We start from the raw sequence: 26,287 nt of genomic DNA, 5'->3' as shown, positions 1-26,287 counted from the left end.
ATGAGACCGGGGTGGGGAAGCTGAGCCCTTGAAGCTGGGGATGGCAACGGCAAATTGGGCACCCTGGGAGAGTGGAGACAGAGATGGAGAACTCAGGGAGGTCTGGCTTAGTGGCCTGGAATGTAAGTAGGGGAAGAGCTGCAGGACTCCAGGTGCCTCAAAGCTTCCCCCTGAGTCTCCCCCGCCTCTTCCCCAGGGCTCCTGCAAATATGCTCATCTGTTGAGCCCTTGGCTCCATCCCAGTGGATCAGTGCTTTCATCCCATGGCTCAGAGGCATCAAGTCGGCCTGTACCTTTGGAAGAAGGCCGAGGGCTTAGCTTTATGGCTTCAGAATCCGAGGCTCCACCAATCCCCAGCACGGCCAGGGGCCAGGGCAGGGTCTCCGGGGGCCCGCTGCCCAACAGCTGTTCCCTGGGTTATTTTGGTCTAGAGGGAGTCTGTCAATTCCAGGCCATTTGGACCAAAATAGCCAACAGCAGGACAATCTCTTGGTAGCTCTGTGGGGACCCCTCCCCATACAGAAGTTTCTAGAATGAGAAGGAAAGGAGTTTGGCATGGGGGTGGTGAAGAGGGAATTTTCCTGCCATGTCGGAGGCTGATATCAGCAGTTCTTCACTGTCCTTTCATCTCAGCCTTGGCACGTTCCCAACCGCCTCCCTAGGCTATCCAAGGTGGGGTTTTGAGGGGGAGAGAGGAAAAGATAATTTTTGAACTTTGTTATTGACTTCTTGGTCCTCCCTCAAAGCTGGTGAGATATATATTACCCTTTCCCATTTCACAGATGGAGCTACCAGGTTCAGAGAGGCAGAGGCACTGGTCTGAGGCCACACAGCTTGGAAGCCAGACCTGGTGACTCCAGGCCTCAGAGCCTCAGATGCTGGACCTGTCAGACCCGCAGCTGATCCTTGCGTGGATGCCAGTTCCATCCAGAAGTTCGGGGCCAGCATGAAAGTGCTGACTGGCCCTGGCCTTCCTTTAGGCCACAGCGGGGGCCCTGGCAACCACCTGCCTCACTCACCCTCCGGCCTAAGATAGTTCAAGTGCAGGTGGGGGAGGGAAAAGGGAAGACTAGCCACTATCTCTCTCCTTGGAACCCCGCCCAAATTCAGACCAGCAGCCCCTGGCGCGGCACCCGAGAGACTGCGGGAATTGCCCCCGGAGTAGACTCAGAGTGACCTAGGTCCCACTCCCTTTGGCGACATGGGGTGGCGTGCAGGGAGCGTGCTTTGGCACCAGGCGGGCGCGAGGGGGCGGGGCGCACGCCCGGGACACGCCTTAAGGAAACCACTCCTGGGCTTGGTAACTGAACTTAGACGTCAAGTGCAGCGCGGCCCAGTGCGCGGGGCGTCTTACTTCCCGATCTCGGAAATCAGCTGCCAGGGTGGGGCCGCGTTCTGGGGACGGCCACTCGGCCCCCCCTACCGCTCCTGCCTCTCCCAAGGGATTTTTCTAGCGCGTTAATTTCCTGTCCGGGGAAATCCTTTGGTGAGTCCCTCGCCCCTCCCTCCCCGCCCCTCCCCTCTCCGTCCCTACTGTCCGGGCTCCCCCAGTCCTTCTGCGCCGCGCTCCATAGCCTTCGCGCGCCCGGGCGCACGCCCTCCCCGCCCGGGCCGCCCTCCGGCTCCCGGCGCCCGGCAGCCAGTGCCTCACTGCGCCGCCCCGCGCCAGGACTCGCTCCGAGAGCCGCCTCGGTGTCGCCGCGGCCGGCGCGGGCCCCCCGGCCATGCGCCCCCGCGCCCCAGCCTGCGCCGCCGCGGCGCTCCGGCTCTGCAGCCTCCTGCTGCTGCTCGCGCCCGGGCACGCGTGCCCCGCGGGCTGCGCCTGCACCGACCCGCACACCGTGGACTGCAGCGACCGCGGGCTGCCCAGCGTGCCCGACCCCTTTCCCCTGGACGTGCGCAAGCTGCTGGTGGCCGGCAACCGCATCCAGCAGATCCCCGAGGACTTCTTCATCTTCTACGGCGACCTGGTCTACCTGGACTTCAGGAACAACTCGCTGCGCTCGCTGGAGGAGGGCACGTTCAGCGGCTCGGCCAAGCTCGTATTCCTCGACCTCAGCTACAACAACCTGACCCAGCTGGGCGCCGGCGCTTTCCGCTCGGCCGGGAGGCTGGTGAAGCTTAGTCTGGCTAACAACAACCTGGCGGGCGTGCACGAAGCCGCCTTCGAGACCCTGGAGTCGCTGCAGGTGCTGGAGCTCAACGACAACAACCTGCGCAGCCTCAGCGTGGCTGCCCTGGCCGCGCTGCCCGCGCTGCGCTCCCTGCGTCTGGACGGGAACCCCTGGCTCTGCGACTGTGACTTCGCCCACCTCTTCTCCTGGATCCAGGAAAACGCATCCAAACTGCCCAAAGGTGAGCCGGACCGGCTGGGCTGGAGGAGGGAGGGGGCCAGGGAGAGGCCCCCCAGACCCCAGTCTGGGTGCGAGGAGCCTTGGGTTGAGTTTGGAAGAGGAGGCTTGGGGGATCCTGAACTTTTCCTGGGTCTCCGCTGAGGAAGTGGGTGGAGAGGGACACATCTGGAATTCTTTGGAGTTTCTGAACCCCGGGGCTGGACTTCTTCCCCTGTTTCTCCAGTAACTCACTTTCCCAAGTTAGGGACCTTCCTGTTCTCGGGATGCCCCGATCATCTCCCTGGGCTTTGGGTCCTAGGACTGGCGGGTGTGGATTACTTGTAGGTCTCTGGTAAGCAGAACGCAGCCTACTGTATGGGAAAAGGCCCTATTCTCAGTACCGTGCACGGGGAGTCAGCCAGTTCCACGGGCTCTCCAGCAGCCTCCCGAGCCTAACCTGGCCTCTCAGCTTCTCAGCTCCAGTTTGTTCTTCTGTCTAATATGGGTGAGGAAGATTTCTGATGAGGAATAATGGCAGCCCATTAAGAGCCAATGATGCAGTAATGATTTGTAGTTCTCTGTGGCTTTTCAGCCAGATGTGAAAACGCTGAACCAAAATGGAGTGGGCTGGTGCCCCCTTTGCTTTCCTGGTGCACCCTTCCAATGGCAGCATGGGCATACATACCCGCTTGGCAGACGGGAACACCAGGGCAGAGGGAGTTAAGGGGCTCCATTAAGGCCCACAGGAAGGGAGCAGGGGTGGAGCTGAGAAGGAGGGGACCCCAGCATCCACAGGGATGAGTACCCAGAGTGAGGTGGCAGGTGGGTGTCCTTCCCCTAAGTGGATTCCAGCCTTCCACTTGTGACCCTGTGAGCACCAGTGCCCGCAGTGACGTCTCAGAGCTGAACTCTGTCTCCCACCTTGCTCCCAAGATTTCAGCAGAATTGGAACCACAGCTGCAAGGCACACATCATCAAAGGTGACATACATGCAGATTTAGCTTCAGAATATCTTTTTTCCCCCCATTTATGGAGAAATCAAGGATGCTGTTCATCTGTGTGCTGAACTCCTGCATTCATATCTTCATTCCCAACTGTCATCAAACACACCCCATGCTTCGGGGCGCTCACTCCTCAGCAAAGGCAGGCCCCTGAGCCAGCACTTTCAGCCCAGGCTGGCTGAAATTCCGAAAACGATCTGGCCTGCAGGGTGCAGAGTCCCCACCTTTAAACTGTGTCCTCATCCACTTGTCTGGCTCCCCAGACCCTCCCCACCAGTAGACTCGGTCCTGGAGACAGGAGTGACCGGATGAAGAGCTCACGGTGGCATGGGGTGCACCTCCGTCCTGCTTGCTTCCGCCTTTCGTTTTCAGTGGGGTTGGCACCATTCACCCCTGTTGTTGGTTGGGTTGGTTTATTGGCTCCAGTTGTCTTCCAAGTGAAGGCAAGGTGTTATGAAGTCGGGAGCTGTGGGTTTGTCTCAGTTCTGCTGTGGTGGCTGTGACCTTGAACGGGCCACTTGTCCCATCTGGGCCTCAGTTTCCTCATCTCTAGAATACTTGAGTTGACCTCTAAGATCTCCAAAGAGCCCTGGATTTGGAGTCTGAAGACATGGGTTTAAGTCCTGGCCTAAAATCTGGGGGACTCTGGGTGGGTCACTCCAGTTTTTTTTTTTTTTTTTTTTAGACAGAGTCTCGGTCTGTCACTCAGGTTAGAGTGCAGTGGCACGATCTCGGCTCACTGCAAGCTCTGCCTCCTGGGTTCGAGCCATTCTCCTGCCTCAGCCTCCTGAGTAGCTGGGACTACAGGCGTCTGCCACAATGCCCAGCTAATTTTTTGTATTTTCAGTAGAGACAGGGTTTCACTATGTTAGCCAGATGGTCTCGATCTCCTGACCTTGTGATCCACCCACCTTGGCCTCCCAAAGTGCTGGGATTACGGGCGTGAGCCACTGTGCCCGGCCGGGTCACTCCACTTTTTTAAGCTTCACCTTCCCTTTGAGTGAAATCAGGATATGGGTAATGCTGTGTAGTCCATCCAACCCAGTGGTTGTCGGGATCCAAACAAGGTGATGTGGGTGAGAGTAACAAGAGCAATCGAGGCAAAATGTTCCTCCTCCTGCTCTCTGTGATGTGGGGAAGAAACTGGACTAAGATGGGAAAGACTGGAGGAAGGATGGACAGGTTCAGAGCAAGGAGCTATATCCAGGGCCCTGGGAACAGGGGTTGGGGGTGTGGCTTTGTCTCAGTCAGTAGGGAGAGGATGGACGCAGCTCCAGAGCACCTCGCAGGGTGCAGTGTCACGAGCCGCTCTGGTCTCACTGCCACTGTCCATGCTGTGTGGCCCGAGAGTGTCTCCTAAACTGTGAGCCAGATGCAGGGTGGGTGGTGGAGGTCCCAGCACATACCTTGAAGTGAGACCCACATTCAGGTTTGGACTCAGGTTTATAATCCTAGGCAAGTCCCTGACCTCTCCAAGCCTCAGTTTCTCTGCATCTGGATTCAGAATGTGGTAACGGTGTCCTCTGCCATGCTTGCTGTGAGATTTAAATGAGATCATCTCTGTAAAGGACACTGTCTTGCTTAGCGTGCTGTAGGTGCTCAATAGGTGTTCATCGCCCCCTCCTACCTCCTCCTGCATTTGTGCTTTTTCTACTTTTCACAGAGACAGCTCAGAGCCCAGACCGGCGCCAAGCTGCTTACCTTCAAATCCTGCCTCTACTTCTTACTGATTGTGTGATCTTTTTGTACCCGTTTCCTCACCTGTAAAATGGGGCTGATACAGTACCCACCTTCTAGGCTTGTTAGGAGGGTTCAAAGGGCATTATTTATAAAGGACCAAGAACAGTGCTTGGCTTACAGTGTGTACTATATCAGTGTTTTAATTGGCGCTGTTGTTATTATCCTGTTTTGACTAAAGAAGTGATGTAGTTTGCCTTAGATCACACAGAGAGTTAAACCCAGAGCTGGGGGTGCACCAGGATCTCCTGGCTCAAAGCACCTCCTCCCTGAGGACCACCCACTTCCTGCCAGAGAAAACCAGGCTCCATTAGGGTACAAGTTCCAGGGCTTTCTAGGCAGGCCTTCTGCCTCTTCCAGGGGAGGAAATTGAAGGAAGGAGCAAAGAGGAGGCTGCCCTTGCTTTCCCTTGCCTCCCTGCCCCCTTGTCCCCCAGATAAACAAGACAGAGCCCAGAGCGTTCTCCCTGTGACCTTGTCTAGCTGTGACAGTTGCAGACATTGTACTGTCTGCCAGGTGAGCCTCCCCCTGTGGCCACAGGGCTGACGGGGAGCACTCGGCCCCAGAGCATGCAGCAGAGGGGAGGAAGAAAAGGCTGTCAAGGCCCAGTGGTACCCTCCGTCCAGGCCCTTCCATGGTCCAGGAGCTGGGGGAATCTGAGTCTGAGGACTGAGGAGGAACTGCCTTGCTGGTGGGAGGAGGGCCAACGGATGCCAGAATACCCAGCAGCCAATCAGCAAAAACCAAAACACGACAATGCAACAAACCAAAACACCCAAGATGCCCAATTAATGTTGAATTTCAGATAAATGACAAATAATATTTTAGTATAAGTAGGTCCCATGTAATATTTGGGACGTATCCAAAACGTTATTTATTGTTTTTCTGAAATTTAACATGAACTGGGGATCCTGCATTTTATCTGGCAACCCTACCACCCTATCTTATGGGTACCAGCCGCCTTGTAGTTTACAAGTGCTGTCTCTTTTAATACAACCCCAGTGCCTAGCAGGTACCTTTACCTACGGCTTACCCAACAGGAAACCAAAAGAGGTACAAAGAAGTGAAGAAGTTTGCACAGGTTACATAGTGGCTGAGGTGAACTTGAATTCAGGAGTGTTGAACCCACACCCAGTTCTTTCTGATACGCATAGAAAACGAGAATGAGGCCAGGCGCAGTGGCTCATGCCTGTAATCCCAACACTTTGGGAGGCCTAGGCGGGCAGACCACTTGAGGTCAGGAGTTCGAAACCACTGGCCTATGAGACCGTCTCTACTTTAAAAAAATAAAAAAAAAGTTAAGTTGCAATTGGTGGTAAGACGAGGATTAGTTATTGAAGGAGCAGGAGAATTGCTTGAACCCTGGGAGGCGAGGCTGCAGTGAGCCGAGATTGGGCCACTGCACTCCAGCCTGGGGTGGCAGAGTGAGACTCTGTCTCAAAAAGAGGGAGAATGAGAGTATCCCCAGCATGACTCACCCCCAACATCACTGATCCGTTTGGGTGACAGTGGCCTAGTCTGGTGGTTCTCCCGTGAGACAGTGGGGTTCCAGGCAGTTTAGGACAGTGTATCGCCAAAAGGACAGTGATGATCTCTTTTTGTTTTTTTTTTTTGAGATGCAGCCATTGCTGCTCAGGCTGGAGTGCAGTGGTGTAATCTCTGCCCACTGCAACCTCCTCTCCCAGGTTCAAGCCATTCTCCTGCCCTCAGCCTCCCGAGTAGCTGGGATTACAGGTACAAGGCCACACCATCACTTTGTATTTCTAGTAGAGACAGGGTTTCACCATGTTGGTCAGGTTGGTCTCGAGCTCCTGACCTCAGGTGATCGCGCCTCAGCCTCCCAAAGTGCTGGGATTACAGGCGTGAGCCACCATGCCCGACTGATCTCTTTTTAAGTATTAGAAAGGGCTCCAGATCTGGAAGCCAAGGCAGAGCGGGAGAGTGAGGAGGGCTCAGAGGAGACCAGGAAGCAGTGCAAGGACTGTCTTCGCCTGGCAGTGATCTTCAAAGCCTTTCACGTCGTCCCGTTATCTTCTCTGCATAGCAGCCCAGCGAAGTGGGCAGGACATAAAGACACAAAAGGAGCACCATGGCGTGTCTCAAAGCGTCACCCGAGAACCACCTGCATGAGAATCTCCAGGGGGGCTTGTGTGAAGTACAGCTTGATTCACAGGCCCCTAGATCTACGACTGAATGAGGGCTTGGGGGTAGGGGGCTGAGGCCTGGGGATCTGCATGTTAGCAAGCTCCACACCTCCGGGGATTCCTATGCATGCGAGAGCTGGGGCTTTTCGCTGGCTCTGTGGTGCAGTAACTCACTCACTGTGGGACTGTGTATAAGTTGCCTGTCCTCTGTGCCTTAGATTTTTCTCTTATAAACAAAGAGTGTAGGTAGGAAGACCATAAGGCTCCTTCCAAGTCTGAAGTTCTACAGTTTTAGGGAAGGGGAGATTGACCTGGTTTTAAAAGTTAGGAAGTCGAGGCCCCCAGGGGAGGTGACCTCCAAAGCCCCCTCTGCGGGAGTTCAGGGGGCCGTAGTCTCTGTGCATTTGGGAGGGCAGAGCTCTTGGGTGCACTGGGGCTCTGGGCTCATGGGCCTGAAATGCTGTCATAGTGTGGAAGGACTTTACACGTGCTGTCCCTAGCCCTGGTCCTGGGCCATAGGGAGAAAATGCCGCTGGGTTTGAGAAACCGAGGCCAGTGGGCATGAGGCTTGGTAGGGGTCATTGGACTCTGGGCTTGGCTTTGGAGGGGCACAGAGCAGCTGACACAGCCCACAGCATGCCTGGAAGTGTATCGTAGGAGGAGCACTTGCAGGTGTCAAGGTGGGAGGCTGCATTCACCCAGGCACCCTCTGGCACCTCCCTTTCTAGCCGCAGCCACGTGTAGCCTGAAGGTCACAGCCTACAGCACTAGGAAAGAGATTCGAGCTGATTCTCTCGCTGTATGACCTTGATGCACGGAGGTGTAGGGAGGGCAAGGCTGGGAGGAAGGATGGACTGGGGCGGAATTAAACAGAACCACATGTCATGCCTTGGGTCTGTGGTGAACCCTGGCTCCTGGGTGGAGACAGCTTCCCAGAAAATATCCACTAAAGAGCGTCTGGAGCATCTGAGCGTTCAGGGGCTTGGGTGCCCCATGGGGCAGACCCTGAAGGCACCATCCTGTCTAGGAAGGGCGTCATGGCAGGCAGGTCACATCATTTAACCCCATCAGCTTACCAGGCCTGACTTGGGGCTTGCTGGGGGAGCCGCTCCCCATCTCCCCGAAGCTCCACTTCTGTTTTCTGATGTCAGACCCTGTGAGGGCCTGGGTTGGTCAGAGGAATGAGGAGTTCTTGTCATACTGACAGCATAAATGGTATTTCAGCCTGAGGGACAAACCCGGTGCTTGCCTGAAGGTCACGCTGGTCCTTTCTCCCGGTAACTCTATTTCTTTTTCTTCTTTGAGAAAATAAAAGCAGCTTTATGTTCCTGTTGATAAAAATAACAGGCTCCTGTTATTAGACTGGGGAAATGCCAAAAGTATCATGAAGAAAATAAAAGGAATCCAGAATCCCCTTGCTATTAAAGTTTTGCTACATTTTATTCTAGTTGTATTCTTACATATATGTATATTTAAACGATTGATATGATACTATACATTCGCAAAATGATTTTTTTCTGTTACTGAATTGGGAGCATTTCCTGTCATTACAGTTGTCGGAGGATTTAACTTGAAATGGCCTTGAGAATAGGTCATTTTATAGATTTATGAATTGGACCCATCCCCTGTTGTTAGAAGTGTGGGTTTGTTTCCTTTTATTTTTTGTATGTAGACAGTGCTGAGCTGAATATCCTTACACATGGAAAGTCTGTGGAAACCTCTGGTTATTTTATTTGGGGTGGAAACACAGGGTGAAAGTCTATGCTTTTTTTTATTTTTTTGAGACGGAGTCTCGCTCTGCTGCCTAGGCTGGAGTGCAGTGGCGCGATCTCAGCTCACTGCAACCTCCGCCTCCCGGGTTCAAGCTCTTCTACTGCCTCAGCCTCCCCAGTAGCTGGGATTACAGGTGTCCGTCACCATGCCCGGCTGATTTTTGTATTTTTAGTAGAGACGGGGTTTTACCATGTTGGCAAAGCTGATCTCGAGCCCCTGACTTCAGGTGATCTGCCCACCTTGGCCTCCCAAAGTGCTGGTATTACAGGCGTGAGCCACCGAGCCCAGCCAAGTCTATCCTTTTTTTAAAACCCCTGAATGCCTTAATGGTGCCAGCTGCCTGGCACCATTAGCAGAGAGTACAGGCGCAGCCACACCTTTCCCATTGTTTGTGTTTGTTTGTTTTGAGATGGAATTTCGCTGTGTCACCCAGGCTGGAGTGCAGTGGCATGATCTCAGCTCACTGCAACCTCCACCTTCAGGTTCAAGTGATTCTCCTGCCTCAGCCTCCCAAGTAGCTGGGATGACAGGCGCATGCCACCACACCCGGCTAATGTTTGTATTTTTAGTAGAGATGGGGTTTCACAGTATTGGCCAGGCTTGTCTCAAACTCCTGTCCTCAGGTGATCCACCCACCTCGGCCTGGCAGAGTGCTGGGATTACAGGTGTGAGCCACCGTGCCTGGCCCCCAACATTTTTTATTCTCATTTTTAAAAAATGTTTTTCAATTTGCTGGGCAAAGTGACAACATCTCCTTATTGCTTTAATTTGCGTTATTTGCTTACCAGTCAAGTGAACATGTTGTGTGTGTTTATACCTGAGAGAGCCGTGTTCCTGGGCAGAGGCTTACTGAGGTCTCAGTTTTCATGCAAGTAAAAGCTGTCTTGCTGTTGATGAGTCGGTACATGTCCTGTGTGCCACAGTCCACTGCATGTTTAACTTGTCTCTTAGAGTTGAGTCACTGGGGTGTCACCTTTCTCACCATTATCAGTGTCTAGGAGCCAGGTGCCAGCTCTTATGGGCACTGTGGTCTGGCTGTCTGGTGCCAAGCCAACTGCAAGCTTCACCTAAGGCAACCTCACCGAGGGGTCTGCCTTAGTTGCTCCCTGGACAGCCCCCACAGGGTCATCCTACTCTGGCCTCAAAAACCAGATCTTTCTGAAAATGTTCCACTCATCCAGTTACTCTATCAATGAACTCAAAGGGACCCCTTTTTGCTGAACAACGTAAGACAGTGGACAGATAGCCCCAGGGGAACCCAGGAGGGGATTTGGTTTGGAGAGGACAGTATCACCAGTAGGTACAGCAGGCAAGTTCCAGCCGACTCAGTTACCCAAAGTGTTAAGCCCTTTAAGCCAAGTGGCTGTGTGGTTCCTGCTGTCCTAGCATCTTGTGGTCTGGATCATGGTTTGCAGGGATGAGGTGCTTGCCCGGCCTTATCAACCTTCGGGTTGGTGCGGGCTGTGAAAATGTATCAGGGCCAGGCGTGGCGGCTCAAGCCTGTAATCCCAGCACTTTGGGAGGCCGAGGCGGGCGGATTGCCTGAAGTCAGGAGTTCAAGACCAGCCTGGCCAAGATGGTGAAACCCCATCTCTACTAAAAATACAAAAAACTAGCTGGGCACAGTGGTACACACCTGTAATCCCAGCTACTTGGGAGGCTGAGGCAGGAGAATTGCTTGAACCTGGGAGTCAGAGGTTGCAGTGAGCCGAGATCATGCTACTGCACTCCAGCCTGGGCGACTGAGTGAGATTCTGTCTCAACAAACAAACAAACAAACAAACAAACAAACAAAAAACGAAAAGCATCAGGACCTCCAGCCTGCTGCTGTCAGCCGCACCCTGCGTAGGAGACTAGGAGGGTCTCAGTGGGGCTGTGGGAGTGAGCGAGCCGAGGAATGCATATTCCTAAGGGTCATCCAGGGACAGGCCCAAATCACTGGCCTTTGTTTTTGTTTTCAGCAAATACCCCTCGGTGACTTCAGTCAGCAAAGCATATCCGGATTGCCTTCAGCCAAGGCAGGGCCCAGAATGCACATTCTCAGGGTTTCTTTCCGAGATTGGGTTGTTGCGATCTTGGTCAAATCCCTGGTAGCCTCCTGCTATGCAGGAGGGAGGGAGCGGCTACTCTGTCCCCATCTGCGGGAGTGGTGCTAGGAGGGGAGAGGAGTCCTGGAGAGGCGCTGCGATGTTCTTCCCTCCTCTGCTAGGCACAGTGGGCGTGGCCATTGGACAGAGTTCAGGATGCCGAGGCCACAGGTCTCGGTTTAACCCCAGCTGAATTGGACAGCTTTGCTTATCAATTCACAGAAACAGAAACCAGTGTCATCTGGAGTAAGCAAATAGGAGAGTTACCCTTAAAGACGCAGGTTTGGCCAGGAACCCTTGGTCCTCAACAGTCAGTCAAGCCCCAGGAAGTCGTGGGAGCAGAACTGGGGCACAGGGAACACAGCACCCCCTTTCCTCGCTGCTATGCTTGTCTCTGCTTCTCATACTGTTTTTTCTTTCTTTGTTCCTCTTTTCTTTTCTTCTTTCTTTCTTTCTTCTTTTCTTTTTTCTTTCTTCCTTTATTTCCTTTCGTTTCTTTTCCCCTCCGTCCCTCTCTTTTTCTTTCTCTCTCTCCTTCTCTCTTTTCTTTTTCTTTCTTTTCCCCCTTCCCCTTCCCCTCCCTCCTTCCTTCCTTCCTTTCTCTTTCATTCGTTCTTTCTTTCTTTCTTTCTCTCTTTCTTTCTTTCTCTTTTTCCCCCTCCCTTTCCCTCGCCTCCCCTCCCCCTCTCCTCTGTCTTTTGACAGAGTCTCGCTCTGTTGCCCAGGCTGGAGTACAGTGGCACGATCTCGGCTCACTGTAACCTCTGCCTCTCGGGTTCAAGCGATTCTCGTGCCTCAACCTCCTGAGTAGCTGGGATTACAGGTGTGTACACTACCACACCCAGCTTTTTTTTGTATTTTTAGTAGAGACGGGGTTTTGTCACATTGGCCAGGCTGGTCTCAAACTCCTGGCCTCGTGATCCACCAGCCTCGGCCTCCCAAAGTGCTGGGATTACAGGCGTGAGCTACTGTGCCCAGCCTCATGCTGTTTTCTTATTTTTCTCTCTGCGTATTGATGGGCTTTCTCTGTTTTCCTATCCGTGTGGCAAAAAATATGTACTGTGGTTACCATGGGTCTGGGGCAGGGCTGGGCAGCCACCCCCAGGCGTCCATGACTGTCTGTGCTTCCAGTGAGCTGTCTGATGGCAGATAAGTCCCCTGATGTTCCTGGTCCTCAGTGTCCCCTGGTCAAATGTAGGTGATAGCATCTCTCCTTTGACCTCAAATGATAGTCATATAAAGAAGCTTTTGAGCGATTTCCTCCATCACCACATATAGAAGCTGTTATTATTTTGTCTTTGTTTAAAGCATAGAAGTGTAGCCAAATAGACCAGATACGTATACAGACTTACAAAACCCACTGAACTAAGGAATTGCCTGTCAAATCCCAAACGTGTGACAACCCACGCAGACAGCAGGATCTGGGAAAGCACGTCCTCCCAGCGGCTCTCGGCCGGCTCTCGCGCTGCGGAGGCTGCCAATCAGGAGTCCCCTGGCGTCCCATCTTCTCCATCCTCCCAGCTGGATATGTGGTAAATGTCAAGGTCAGGTAGTCAGGACATCGAGGGAGCTATGGGCCATTCAAGATGAAGGGGCAGCTTCTCAAAGGCCAATAGAAACCGAACAGACAAGGACCGTGGTCCCAATCCTGGCTCCAACGTTAGCTCCCGGTGGGATCTAAGAGTCACGTGCTTCTCTCGGCTTCATCCTTCTCACCTCCCAGAGAGTGGATTTTCCCAGATAAGGAGTGAAGGAGTGAGACCCCAGATGCCCCTGGGTCTGCTGGGTGAGGTTAGCAGGAGAAGCAGCTGGTTGGAGTCAGCAGAGAATATAGGTATATAAACAATTCAGAGCGGGCCGGGCGCCGTGGCTCACACCTGTAATCCCAGCACTTTGGGAGGCCGAGGCGGGCAGATCACCTGAGGTCAGGAGATCGAGACCAGCCTGGCTAACACAGTGAAACCCCGTCTCTACTAAAAATTAGCCAGGCGTGGTGGTGGGCGTCTGTAGTCCCAGCTACTTGGGAGACTGAGGCAGGAGAATGGTGTGAACCCAGAGGGCGGAGCTTGCAGTGAGCCGAGATCACGCCAGTGCACTCCAGCCTGGGTGACAGAGCGAGACTGTCTCAAAAACAAACAAACAAACAACAAACACACACTTTGAACGCTGGCTGAACTCCAAAACGTGTTCCTCCCACTGGCCACCAGTGGTAGATCCCTGCTCTAGGTGACCAAGAAGGCCCCTGTTCGTTCTGATGTAAGCTGAGCTGGGGCCTCTTGTGCCAGCCTCCTGCAGGGCACAGGATGAAAGAGTCTGAGGCTCCCAGCAAAGGTCCCCTGGGTGGGTTCCTGTGGCAATGTCCCACCACCCCAGGACATCTCTTTCAAATCAGGAGGTGCAAGAATATGTTCCTGTCTTCATATGAAAAAATACCTTCCTCCTTGCGTTATTGGAAAGAATAGCATTGCTTTTTCATAAGACCCCAATGAGATGATGTGTGCTTTTAGATGTTACCATCATAAGTGATCATCTACATCAGAAGTGAAAGTTGAGGTGGTCGCCTGGAGGGGGCAGAGGGCTTAGAGCCGAGGGTCAGGACATCCTTGTTGACTTGACAGGTCACCTAACTTCCCTGAGTGTTTGTTCCCTTGCCTGTCATCCTGAGGGTTGTCGAGAGGATCGAGGAAACACAGATGTGAAAAATCTTTAGAAGAGAATGGAGGAGCGCTTGCAAATGAGGAGAGCTCGTGTTAGCCCAGTAAAATGACAGTGGTTTATAGACCGTTCCTCATCTCCCCTTCCAAGTCACATGGCAAGCCACAGAATAACAACAGGGCAGCCAGAGAAGGAGAGAGGGTGATGGTCCAGGCCACAAGAACTGCTTGCTGATGGGAAACCCCGGCTCCAGCGTTCATTTGTGTGTGCACGAGTCAGAGGGAGGAGGCGGTGAGGGGGTGAGGAACCCTCTTGGCCAATGCCTCTTGCCCTCTTGGCCAGGGAGCAGCAAGACTGGGGAAGCAAGAGGGGGCAGGTATGGGAGCCCCGAGGTCAGGGGAAAGAAGTAAGTTCCCTAGAAAACTGACCAGAGGGATAGACAGCCTAGTGTCAATAGTGATTTTCTCTGGGTGAAAAGGTGGTTTTATTTTATTTTTTAAAATAATTAATAGACTTTGGCTGGGTACAGTGGCTCACACCTGTAATCCCAGCACTTTGGGAGGCTGAGGTGGGCAGATCACCTGAGGTCAGGAGATCGAGAGCAGCCTGGCTAACACGGTGAAACCCCGTCTCTACTAAAAATACAAAAAAACAATAAAAAATTAGCTGGGCATGGCAGCATGCACCTGTAGTTCCAGCTGCTGGGGAGGCTGAGGCAGCAGAATGGCATGAACCCGGGAGGCGGAGGTTGCAGTGAGCTGAGATCGCGCCACTGCACTCCAGCCTGGGTAACAGAGCAAGATTCTGTCTCAAAATAAATAAATAAATAAATAAATAAATAAATAAATAAATAAGCCTGGCGTGGTGGTGGGCGCCTGTAGTCCCAGCTACTCGGGAGGCTGAGCCAGAAGAATAGTGTGAACCCGGGAGGTGGAGCTTGCAGTGAGCTGAGATCGCGCCACTGCATTCCAGCCTGGGTGACAGAGCGAGACTCCGTCTCAAAAAACAAACAAACAAACACAAAAATGAGCCGGGCATGGTGGCGCACACCTGTAATCCCAGCTGCTAGGGAGGCTGAGGCAGGACAATTGCTTGAACCCGGGAATTGGAAGTTGCAGTGAGCCAAGATCTCGCCACTGCACTCCAGACTGGGAAATAGAGCAAGACTCCATCTCAAAACAAACAAACAAAAAACCCCCCAAAAAACAAAAAAATCCAAAAATTATCTGGGCATGGTGGCGCGCACTTGTAATCCCAGCTGGTAGGGAGGCTGAGGCAGGAGAATCGCTTGAACCCAGTAGTTGGAAGTTGGAGTGAGCCGAGATCACACTACTGCACCTCAGCCTGGGCAACAGAGTGAGATTCCGTTTCTAAATAAATAAATAAATAATAGACTTTGTTAAGAGCAATTTGAGGTTTATGGAAAATTAAGCAGACAGTAAAGATTTCCCTTTACTCTTGACCCTGCAGTTTCCCCTATTTTAACATCTTACATTAATATGTCACCTCTGTACCGTAAACACCTAAGTACTATCTATAGTATATATACTCTCTATATATGCTGTATATATTCATATATATATTACTATGCCACCTACTATTTAGTATATACTAATACATATGCGTATATATATTAGTATGCCACATCCGTACCATATATTGCATAAACCAATGTGACCGTGATTATTCACTGAAGCCCACAGCAAGTGTACATGAGGGTCCACTCTGTGTTGCATATTCCATGGGTTTTGACAAGTGGATTATGTCATGTCATCCTTCCCAATCATAGAATCACAGAGAATAGTTTTACTGCCCCTAAAAATCTCTGTGTCCCGCTCATTCATTCCTCTCCCCTCCCTCCTCAACCCCTGGTGACCACTGATCTTTTCGCCGCCTCTAGCTTTGCCTTTTCCAGAATGTCGTATCATTTAAAATTTCTCTTTCGTTTGCTTTCTGGTGTTCACTTTATAACCTTTTGTTTTAGTATAACACCGTAAACCAAAAGGTATCTGAGACAGGTTTCAGTGAATTTAGAAAGTGTATTTTACTAAGGTTCAGGATGTGTCTGTGACACAGCCTCAGGATGTCCTGACGACATGGGCCTAAGGTGGTCGGGTCACAGCTTGGTTTTATACATTTTAGGAAGACATGAGACATCCGTCAATATATGTTAGATGTACACTGGTTCGGTCCGGAAAGGTGGGACAATTCGAAGTGGGGAGGGGGCCTCCAGGTCATAGGTAAGTAAGAGACAAACAGTTTCATTCTTTCAAGTTTCTGATTAGTCTTTTGCTGAATGCGCAATTTATAGGAATAGTCACTTATGCCACAGTCTGTCTGAGTGAAAGAGTAGGTTAAAGGAAGCAATCAGATGGGCATTTGTCTCATATGAACAGAGAGATGACTCTGAGCTCTGCCTGCCCTTTGTCCACAGAGAATTTCGTTGTGGGCAAATTGTGAGGGAGGTATGTAGCTTTTTTCTTTTCTTTTTAAATCTTGTAGCTTTTTTTTTTTTTTTTCCCGAGACAGAGTCTCACTCTGTCGCCCAGGCTAGAGTGCAGTGGCATGATCTCAGCTCCCTGCAACCTCTGCCTCCCGGGTTCAAGTGATTCTCCTGCTTCAGCTTCCCAAGTAGCCAGGATTATAGGCGTGTGCTACCCTGCCTGGCTAATTTTTGTATTTTTAGTAGAGACGGGGTTCCTCCATGCTGGCCAGGCTGATCTCCAACTCCTGCCCTCAGGTAATCCGCCTGCTTCGGCCTCCCAAAGTGCTGGGATTACAGGCATGAGCCACCAAGCCCGGCCAATCTTTGTAGCTATCTTATTTAGGAAGAGAATGGGAGGCAGGTTCGCCCTACACAGTTCCCAGCTTGACTTTTCCCTTTGGCTTAGTGATTTGGGTGAGATTTATTTTTCTTTCACAATACACATACAGAAAGCGTGCATACCTGCTGCGAGCAACCTCCCGTGGGTCACACTGTGGTCTGGAAGTCCGCACACAGCTCCAGTCCTGCTGCCTCTCTGCCTTACATAACTGCCTGCTCTCCTTATCTCTTCAGGCTGGGGCCGTAAGACCACCCCGCCCACTGGCCTGAGCCCTGGGGTACCGCAGTATCCCTGTTGACTTTCGAAATCCAGTACACACCTTTGTAACCAGCCCCTTTGTTAGACTCTGTTCAAATAATCCTGTTTGAGTGGGCCATGCCAGGATCCTGACAAAAGAAGCAAATTCCTGTAGATTTCTGAGCAAGGAGCAACGGAAAAGGATGCTCTGGGTTGAATTGTGTCTCCCTGTCACCCCCAAGTTCATACATGGAAGTCTTAACCCTAAATACTTCAGAATGTGACCTGATCCTATTTCTATTGTTTAGAAATAGGATCATCCAGCCAGGCGCGGTGGCTCATGCCTGTGATCCCAGCACTTTGGGAGGCGGAGGTGGGTGGATCACTTGAGGTCAGGAGTTTGAGACCAGCCTGGCCAACATGGTGAAACCCCATCTCTACTAAAAGTACAAAAATTAGCCGGGTGTGGTGGCGGGTACCTGTAATCCCGGCTGCTTGGGAGGTGGAGGCAGGAGAATTGCTTGAACTTGGGAGGCGGAGGTTGCATAGTGAGCTGAGATCATGCCACTGCACTCCAGCCTGGGCAATAGAGTGAGACTAGTGAGACTCTGTCTCAAAAAAGCAAACAAACAAACAAAAAATGCAGTAGGATCACCGTTGCAGATGTTAGTCTGAACTCAGTATGACTGGTGTCCTTATAAAAAGGGGCAATTTGGACAGACATAGCGACAGACACGCACACCGGGAGAATGCCCTGTGAAGAGGAAGGCAGAGGTGGAGGTGTTGTACCTACAAACTAAGGAAAGCCGGAGATTCCCAGCAAACCACCGGAGCCAGTGGGGAGGCCGGGAACAGATTCTTCCTACAGCCCTTGGAGGGAACCAGCACTGCCGATGCCTTCATCTCAGATGTTCAGCCTGCAGAATTCTGAGACAAGCATTTCTGTTGTATAAGCCACCCAGTTGGTGGTATTGCATTGCAGCCACCCCAGGAGACACCTGCAGGGTATAATGCTAACAGCTCACGTGTCAGAGGCAGGGAGTGGTTTACAGCCTCCAGAATGGGTCCAGCCCTCAGGGTTTGTTTGTTTGTTTGTTTGTTTTTTGAGACAGAGTCTTGCTTCGTCACCCAGGCTGGAGTGCAGTGGCACAATTTTGGCTCACTGCAACCTCCGCCTCCCAGGTTCAAGGGATTCTCCTGCCTCAGCCTTCCGAATAGCTGAGACTATAGGCGCGCACCACCACACCTGGCTAATTTTTATATTTTTAGTAGAGACATGGTGTCACCATGTTCGGGCTGGTCTTGAACTCCTGATCTTGTGATCTGCCCACGTCGGCCTCCCAAAGTGCTGGGATTACAGATGTGAGCCACCATGCCCTGCCTCTCAGCCCTCAGATTTTATAATATCCAAATAAGTTGCTTTCCTTGGTTTGCATGTGGGGAAATAAGCACTAAAACACAAACTGGGCCCTTTTTTTATTTTTATGTTTTGGTTGGGGGTCCTCTCTGCTTCCTGCCCCGGAGCAGGCTCCTCCCCTGGCTTCATTTTGTCAATTATCTGCTCGATTCCAGGCGCTGAGCTGAAAACTCTTGGGCTGCGTGGCCTGATAGAAATAGAATGCAAGCTGCAGAGATAATTCCAGATGTTCCAGCAGCCGTATTTAAAACAGAAAAATGAGCAGATGAGATGATCTTGGATATTTTATTTAATCCAGCATATCCAAAATGTCTTTGTGTGTGTATATGTGATGGAGTTTTGCACTCTTGTTGCCCAGGCTGGAGTGGAGTGGTGCAATCTCGTCTCATGGCAACCTCTGCCTCCAGGCTTCAAGCGATTCTCCTGCCTCAGCCTCCTGAGTAGCTGGGATTACAGGCAAGTGCCACCACACCCAGCTAATTTTGTAGTTTTAGTAGAGACGGGGTTTCTCTGTATTGGTCAGGCTGGTCTCAGGTGATCTGCCCTCCTTGGCCTCCCAAAGTGCTGGGATTACAGGCATCAGTCACCGTGCTCGGCCCAAAATGTCATTTCAACTTGTAATCATAGAAAAATTAATCATGAGCTATTTTTCTTTTTTTTTCATATGAAGTCTTCAGAATCACTCCAGTTTATGTGGAGCAATTCCCCCAGAGAGGAAACCAAGGTGGTCACCAGTCAAGAAGTGGCAGAGCTGAGGTGTGACTCCAGGATCTTTGTTGCTAACCATTTTGCGGCGCCTCAAATCTCATGTCAGAAACTAGAGTCTCTTAGCCATGAGCTTCCACTCTTGCTTCAGGCTAAGAACCAAACTCAGTGAGTCTTCCTGAGTTAGAACCTTGACTTGGAGGGAGGTAAATCAAAGGTAACTTGACCATATTAGTGGAAACCAGAGTGGATTAAACACGTGTTAAAAACAAATTTGACTTCTACCTTCTCCTATGAGAGCTTTTTCTGGAGCAGTGACCCCTCCCTGCTTGTCAGGTATCAAGTCATGTTCCTCCTCGGCTCAGAGCTCTCCAGGGGCTCCTGTATCGTGAAGAGCAGAAGTAAAAGTCCTTCCAGCGGCTCACAAGGCCTCCTGTGATCTGTCCTCCTCCTAGTTCCTTTCTGATCAAATTTCTTGCTCTTCTCCCTTCATTCACACTGGCCTGGGCACCTCAGATTCCTTGTCATTCCTGAAGCTCATCAGGTACTTCCTTACCTCAGGACCTTTGCACCTGCTACTTCCTCTGCCAGGATGACCTCCCTCTGGGTGTCAGCATGACTAGGCCCCTCCCTCCTCTCAGACCCTTTCTCAAATGCCACCTTATCCCTGAGCCACAGCCCCATTCCACCCTGTACCCCACTGCCTCTGGCTCTCCTTTCCTGTCCCCCTGCTCCTCTTCCTGTTGCACCAGTCCCTATGGGTCATATTATACATTTTACTCATTTACCCATCATCTGTTTCACTTAGTTATAGCCACAAGAGCATGGCCTTGTCTGTTCTGTTCAGTGTTTTAGCCACAGTGCTAGGACCGCGCTTGCAGGTGTTCCATACATATGCGTTGAAGGGATGAATGACATGGTGGGTGGATGCTGAGCCAAGGCAAAGGGAGGAGAAATGGAGAGGAATAGGCCTCCAGAATTGTCCCTTGCTGAGAGAAGCCAGTATGGTCAACTGGTTCTTGCTGGAGTGTTAGCAACTTGAGGCTTAACCAGAGATAAATGCAGTAAAGACAGAAGGGGGCTGAGTGAGGTGGCTCACGCCTGTAATCCCAGCACTTGGGAGCCTGAGGCGGGAGGATTGCTTGAGCCCAGGAGTTTGAGACCAGCCTAGGAAACATAGTGAAACCCCATCTCTACAAAAAAAAATTTTTAAAAAAAGCTAGGTTTGGTGGCACACACCTGTAGTCCCAGCTACTTGGGAAGCTGAGGCAAGAGGATCACTTGAGGCCAGGATTGTTTGAGATTACAGTGAGCTAGGATCTTGCCACTGCACCCCAGCCTGGGTGACAGAACGAGACTCTCTCTTTCTCTTTCTCTCTCTCCATTATATATATATAATATATGTATATATAATCATATGTAATGTATACATATGATATATAATATATATATTATATTATATATAATATTATATATATATCTGATAAGCGCTGTCGATCATTGAGGCATGAGTTTGTATAGACTCTCAGACATGGTGATGCTTGGATAGGGGTGTTTGGAGAGTAGGAAGGTTGAGGCCCCCAGACCCCTTCTAATCACAATTTGTAAGCCGTTACCTGGGTTTCCTGTTCATTAGAAAATGTCAGACACTCTTTGTATTCGGAGAGTAAGACTGTGCTGATACAGGAAAATTGATGTTCAACTCTCAAGAGTAGAGACTTGGAAGAACATAATGCCTGTCTACAGGCGCCTGAGGGGCTGTCACTGAACACCGGAGACTTGTTCTGACCTCAGAAGATGGGCCCATGATTGGGAGCTACAGGGAAACAGAACTCGATGTACCATAATGAGAACTGTCTAACCTCATTAGGGCTCTGAAAATGGGCTGCCTTTGGGAGGTAATGAGGTTGCCATCACTAGGGGCATTCGAGCAGAGTCCAGATGACCACTTTTTAGTGGTGCTGCAAGGAGCATCATGTATCAGGTGGGATTTCTGCCCAGGGTGCTTGAGTCCTGTGATTCTTTCTGGGGTTCCTATTCTGCTTCTGCTGACCAAAGGAGTAGGTCTTGAAGGAGGGTCCAGAGTGCTGATAAACCAGTGACTGTGCCTCCTTTGATACCCAGAGCAGTCACTCCTCTTCCCTCCCTCCCCGTCTCCACCACGTTCCTTTCTGAACCTAAATAGACAGAGCCCTTAAGCCTGCAGCAGAGGACATGCAAAGCTCCCAGCCTCTTGCATGTCTCAGGTCTCATTCTGCTCACACCGGATCCTTGTCAGAAATTGGATCACCCACCAGCAACCAGAATCGGCTTCTAAATATGTATCACGTACATCTAGTTTATGTTCAGCTACCCTTGAGCCAGAATACTGACCTTCTACAGCTCTTCCTGTGGGCCCGTGCAGCCTGGGCTCCCAGACACACTGGGGCTATCCCACCGTGTATGTCACCAGCTCATCCTCATTCTTTCCTTCATGAATATTTGTCTTGCTTCTGCTCCATGCTTCAGAGAGACCGGTTCCAGGATCTTTGTCCCTGATTCTTCTGTGGTCTCAAATCGCATAGCAGAAACTTGTATCCCCACTCCCTTGTGTCCATGGCTCCTGCTTTAGGCTGAGAGCCAAACTTAGCTTCCCTGCTTCAGAACCTGGCCTCGCAGGGGCTAAACCAAAGGTGACCTGAACATATAAGCAGAAACCAGAGCAGACCAAACACCTGCCGAAAGCAAATTTAAGTCCAGCTGCCTAGGACATAGCGAGGCTGACCATGGCTCTGCCCTCGTGGAGCCAACATTCCAGAAGACACATGCGTAGACTGTAGGGTCAGGTAACCTGCCTTTCTTCATTTTCAGGTAGGAAACCACAGCTCAGAGAGACCAAGTGACTTGCACAAAGTCACACAGCGAACTAGTGAGAAGCCGAGGCAAGAGCCAAGCCCCCCAGTTCCTGGTTCAGCACTGCTCCCCTCATATTGCATGGCACCCCTTAGAGGGGGATAGATACATCACAGTGGCTAGGAACACAGACTTTTGATTTCGATCCACCATCGTTTAAATTCAGTGCCTTTATTTACCAGCTGTGTGAGCCTGGGCAAACTGCTTCACCGCTATGTGCTTCAGTTTTCTTATGTATAAAAAGTGGACAAAAATAGTCACAAGGCCGGGTGCAGTGGCTCACGCCTGTAATCCCAGCACTTTGGAAACCAAAGTTTGGGAGGCCGAGGTGGGCGGATTACGAGGTCAGGAGATCGAGACCATCCTGGCTAACACAGTGAAACTCCGTGTCTAATAAAAATACAAAAAAATTAGCCCGGCGTAGTGGCTAGCGCCTATAGTCCCAGCTACTTGGGAGGCTGAGGCAGGAGAATGGCGTGAACCCAGGAGGCGGAGCTTGCAGTGAGCCGAGATTGTGCCACTGCACTCCAGCCTGGGCGACAGAGCGAGACTCCATCTCAAAAAAAAAAAAAAATTCACAAATCTACCATGAGGGCCAGAGAGAGAATCCCTGTAAAAAGCCTACCACATTATATAGCAAGGAAGAAATGAAAAAAAAATAAATAAATAAAGTCTAGCACAGTGCCTGGCACACAGAGCACGTCAATGCCACTGTTATTGTCACTGCAGTCAGTCAGTGTTAACACTCAAAGGACCCAGTTCCTGAGGCTCACACTGAGCCACAGATGTGTCTCAATGACGAACTGCTGAACATGGGTGGAACTGAGAGTGCGGACACCTGGCTCCTGGGCTCAGCTCTGCCACTGACTCACTGTGTGACCTAGGGGTACGTGTGAGTTTCTTATTACTGCTGGAACAAACGACCACGTTGTAGGGCTTATAATGACACAAATCTGTTATCTTCCAGTTCTGGAGGTCAGATGTCCAAAATGCGTCTTTTTTTTTCTTTTTTTTTTTTGAGATGGAGTCTCCCTCTGTTGCCCAGGCTGGAGTGCAGTGGCGCCATCTCAGCTCACTGCAACCTCTGCCTCCTGGGTTCAAGTGATTCTCCTGCCTCAACTTCCCGATTAGCTGGGATTACAGGAGCGCGCCACCACGCCTAGCTAATTTTTGTATTTTTAGTAGATACGGGGTTTCACCATGTTGGGCAGGCCGGTCTTGTGGTCCACCCACCTCAGCCTCCCAAAATGCAGGGATTACAGGCATGAGCCACCGTGCCCAGCCCAAAATGTGTCTTACAGGCTAAAATCACGATGTCTGTGTCCTTTTGCCTTTCCAGGTTACAGGGTGCCGGCACCCCCCGGCTCTTGGGCACCTCCCCGTGACCTCTCTTTACATCGGCATATCTCTTTCTCCCACTCTGATCCTCCTGCCTCCCTCTTATAAGGACCCTCGTGATTCTATCAGGACTGCCTGCAAATCCAGGATCATCCCCCAATCCCAAGAACCTTAATCTAATCACATCGGCAAAGCCTCTTCTGCCTTGCAAGGCAGCATATTCACAGATTCTGAGGATTAGCATGTGGACGACTTAGAGGGTCGGTCAGTATCTCCTCCAGGGAAGTAATCTCACTGCTGTGTCCCCACCGTGACGGTAGAAGGTCAGATAATGGCGAAGTCTCCTCCACCTGTGTAGGCTCATTTCTCATGAAACCTCCCCTTGTCCACCCCAAAGGCCCCACCTCGAGGTCACTTCCCCTACCACAACTCTGGCCCTGGTGACAGCAGTTGCTGCAGTATTGAACCCCGCTAAAGACCACCAGGTGCAGATATCTGCTGCTGGGAACCTAGGTCTACCATGGCCCTTGCTGCTAGAAAAATTATAAATACAGAAACAAAACAAAAAAAAAAGCAACTTGATTTCCGACTTGCCAGGAAAATCGGAATTACTTTTATTGGTAAATTGTTTTGCAGCTATTTGAAGCATAGAGAGCACTTCGTGAGCTGAGGCTGAGATGCTGGCATTCACAGGAAGATATCCCTGGAATAACTCACACACAGCACAGACACAGAGGGAGAATCTCCATCCCAGGGACAGCGTGGCTCCCAGGGAACTCCCAAGAGACACAGGCCTCACGTGGTCAGAGGTTAGGCCTGGGTCAGAGGAGAGAGGGGAGTGGCAGAGCAGAGATGCGTTACATCTTTGTGATACAATTGTGAACGCTATGTTAGGTTGGCTTGAGATCTGCTGGGTCTACAGAGGCGCCAGTCAAACAGGTCCTGGATGAGTAAGAGAAGAATTCATAGAGTTTCAGGGCTGGGTAATAGTATGTTTTTTAAAAGTGCCCCCCCGTTTTTTTTTTTTTTTGAGATGAAGTCTCGCTCTGTCGACCAGGCTGGAGTGCAGTGGTGCGATGTCTGCTCACTGCAACCTCCACCTTTCAGGTTCAAGCGATTCTCCTGCCTCAGCCTCCCGAACAGCTGGGATTACAGGCACCTGCCACCACCACTCCTGGCTAATTTTTGTATTTTTAGTAGAGATGGGGTTTCGCCATGTTGGCCAGGCTGGTCTTAAACTCCTGACTTCAGGTGATCCACCTGCCTCAGCCTCCCAAAGTGCTGGGATTACAAGCGTGAGCCACCACACCCGGCCAAAAGTGCTTTTTATAAGAATGAAAATTTTCGCCGGGCGCGGTGGCTCACGCTTGTAATCCCAGCACTTTGGGAGGCCGAGGCAGGTGGATCACCTGAGGTCGGGAGTTCAAGACCAGCCTGACCAACATGGAGAAACCCCGTCTCTACTAAAAATACAAAATTAGCCGGGGTGGTGGCACATGCCTGTAATCGCAGCTACTCGGGGGGCTGAGGCAGGAGAATCGCTTGAACCCGGGAGGCGGAGGTTGCGGTGAGCCGAGATCGCGCCATTGCACTCCAGCCCTGGGCAAAAAGAGCGAAACTCTGTCTCAAAAAAAAGAATGAAAATTTTCTCTATTTTTTACATTATATTTTTCCTCCAATTAAATGTAAAAACAACATATTGTCTATCCATGAAATGGATTATTGTGCAGCCTTAAAAAGCAAGGGAATTCTGACATGCACTACAACATGGATGAACCTTGAGGACATTATTCTACGTGAAATTAATCACAAAAGGACAAATATTGTATGATTTCACTTCTATGCAGTACCTAGAATAGTCAAACTCATAGAAGAGAAAGTAGAATAATATTTGCCCGTGCCTGGGAGGAGGGGGAATGGGGAGTTAGTGTTTAATGTGGACAGACTTTCAGTTTGGGAAGATGGAAGGAGTTCTGGAGGTGGATGGTGGTGATGATCGCACAACGATGTGAATGTAACAACGCTAGAGAAACTCTCCACCTGAAAATGGCTAAGATTTGGCTGGGCGCTGGGGCTCACGCCTGTAATCCCAGCACTTTAGGAGGCTGAGGCGGGTGGATCACCTGAGGTCAGGAGTTCGAGACCAGCCTGGCCAGCATGATGAAACCCCGTCTCTGCTAAAAATACAAAAATTAGCTGGGCATGGTGGCACACACCTGTAATCTCAGCTACTCTGGAGGCTGAGGCAGGAGAATCACTTGAACCTGGGAGGCAGAGGTTGCAGTGAGCCGAGATGTCACCACTGCACTCCAGCCTGAGTGACAGAGCGAGACTCCGTCTAAAAAAAAAAATAAAAGAAAATAGCTAAGATTTAAATATATCATCTTAGCCATTTTCAAGTGGACAGTTTGTTTCTCTAGCATGAAGCTACCTTCACATTGTTGTGTTATAAATTTTACCACAATTAAAATTATTTTGGGGGCCGGGCATGGTGGCTCATGCCTATAATCCCAGCACTTTGAGAGGCCGAGGAGGGCAGTTCACGAGGTCAGGAGATCGAGACCATCCTGGTTAACACGGTGAAACCCTGTCTCTACTAAAAATTAAAAAAATTAGCCAGGCGTGGTGGCAGGCGCCTGTAGTCCCAGCTACTCTTGAGGCTGAGGCAGGAGAATCGCGTGAACCCGGGAGGCGGAGCTTGCAGTGAGCCGAGATTGTGCCACTGCACTGCAGCCTGGGCGACAGAGCAAGACTCTGTCTCAAAAAAAAAAAAAAAAAAAAAATTTGTTTTGGCCAACCTGGGTAACATGGCTAAACCCTGTCTCTACAAATAAATACAAAAAATTAGCCAGGAGTGGGGTTACACATGACTGTCATCCCAGTCACTCAGGAGGCTGAGGTGGGAGGATCGCCTGAGCCCAAGAGGTCGAGGCTGCAGTGAGCTGAGATCATGCCACTGCACTCCAGCCTGGGCGACAGAGTAAGACCCTGTCTAAAAAATGAAAAATAAAAATTTTTGAACTGGATTTAAAAAATACCCCAAGGCAGGGCATCTCACACTCAGCACAGCTGCTGTGTGAGTGAGGCTGGCTACTTCTGTGTTGTGGGTGCTGTCTTGTGCAGTATGGGATGTTCCATGGCAT

At 50.9% G+C, this 26,287-nt stretch overlaps 1 protein-coding gene across 1 annotated transcript in view; it reads left to right on the top strand.

The window, feature by feature from the left end:
- The first annotated feature begins 1,317 nt into the window (after nt 1-1,317).
- Nucleotides 1,318-26,287, top strand: part of LRRC38 (leucine rich repeat containing 38) — a 42,876-nt gene continuing 17,906 nt past the window's right edge. Inside the window, exon 1 of the mRNA XM_003891145.5 lies at nt 1,318-2,355. Within this exon, the coding sequence (XP_003891194.1) occupies nt 1,725-2,355 (631 nt within the window). The 5' untranslated portion in view covers nt 1,318-1,724. The remainder of the gene's footprint in view (nt 2,356-26,287) is intronic.

This window comes from Papio anubis, chromosome 1 (assembly GCF_008728515.1).
Source record: "Papio anubis isolate 15944 chromosome 1, Panubis1.0, whole genome shotgun sequence".
Lineage (NCBI taxonomy): Eukaryota > Metazoa > Chordata > Mammalia > Primates > Cercopithecidae > Papio > Papio anubis.
This window is presented reverse-complemented; position numbering and strand designations above follow the sequence as displayed.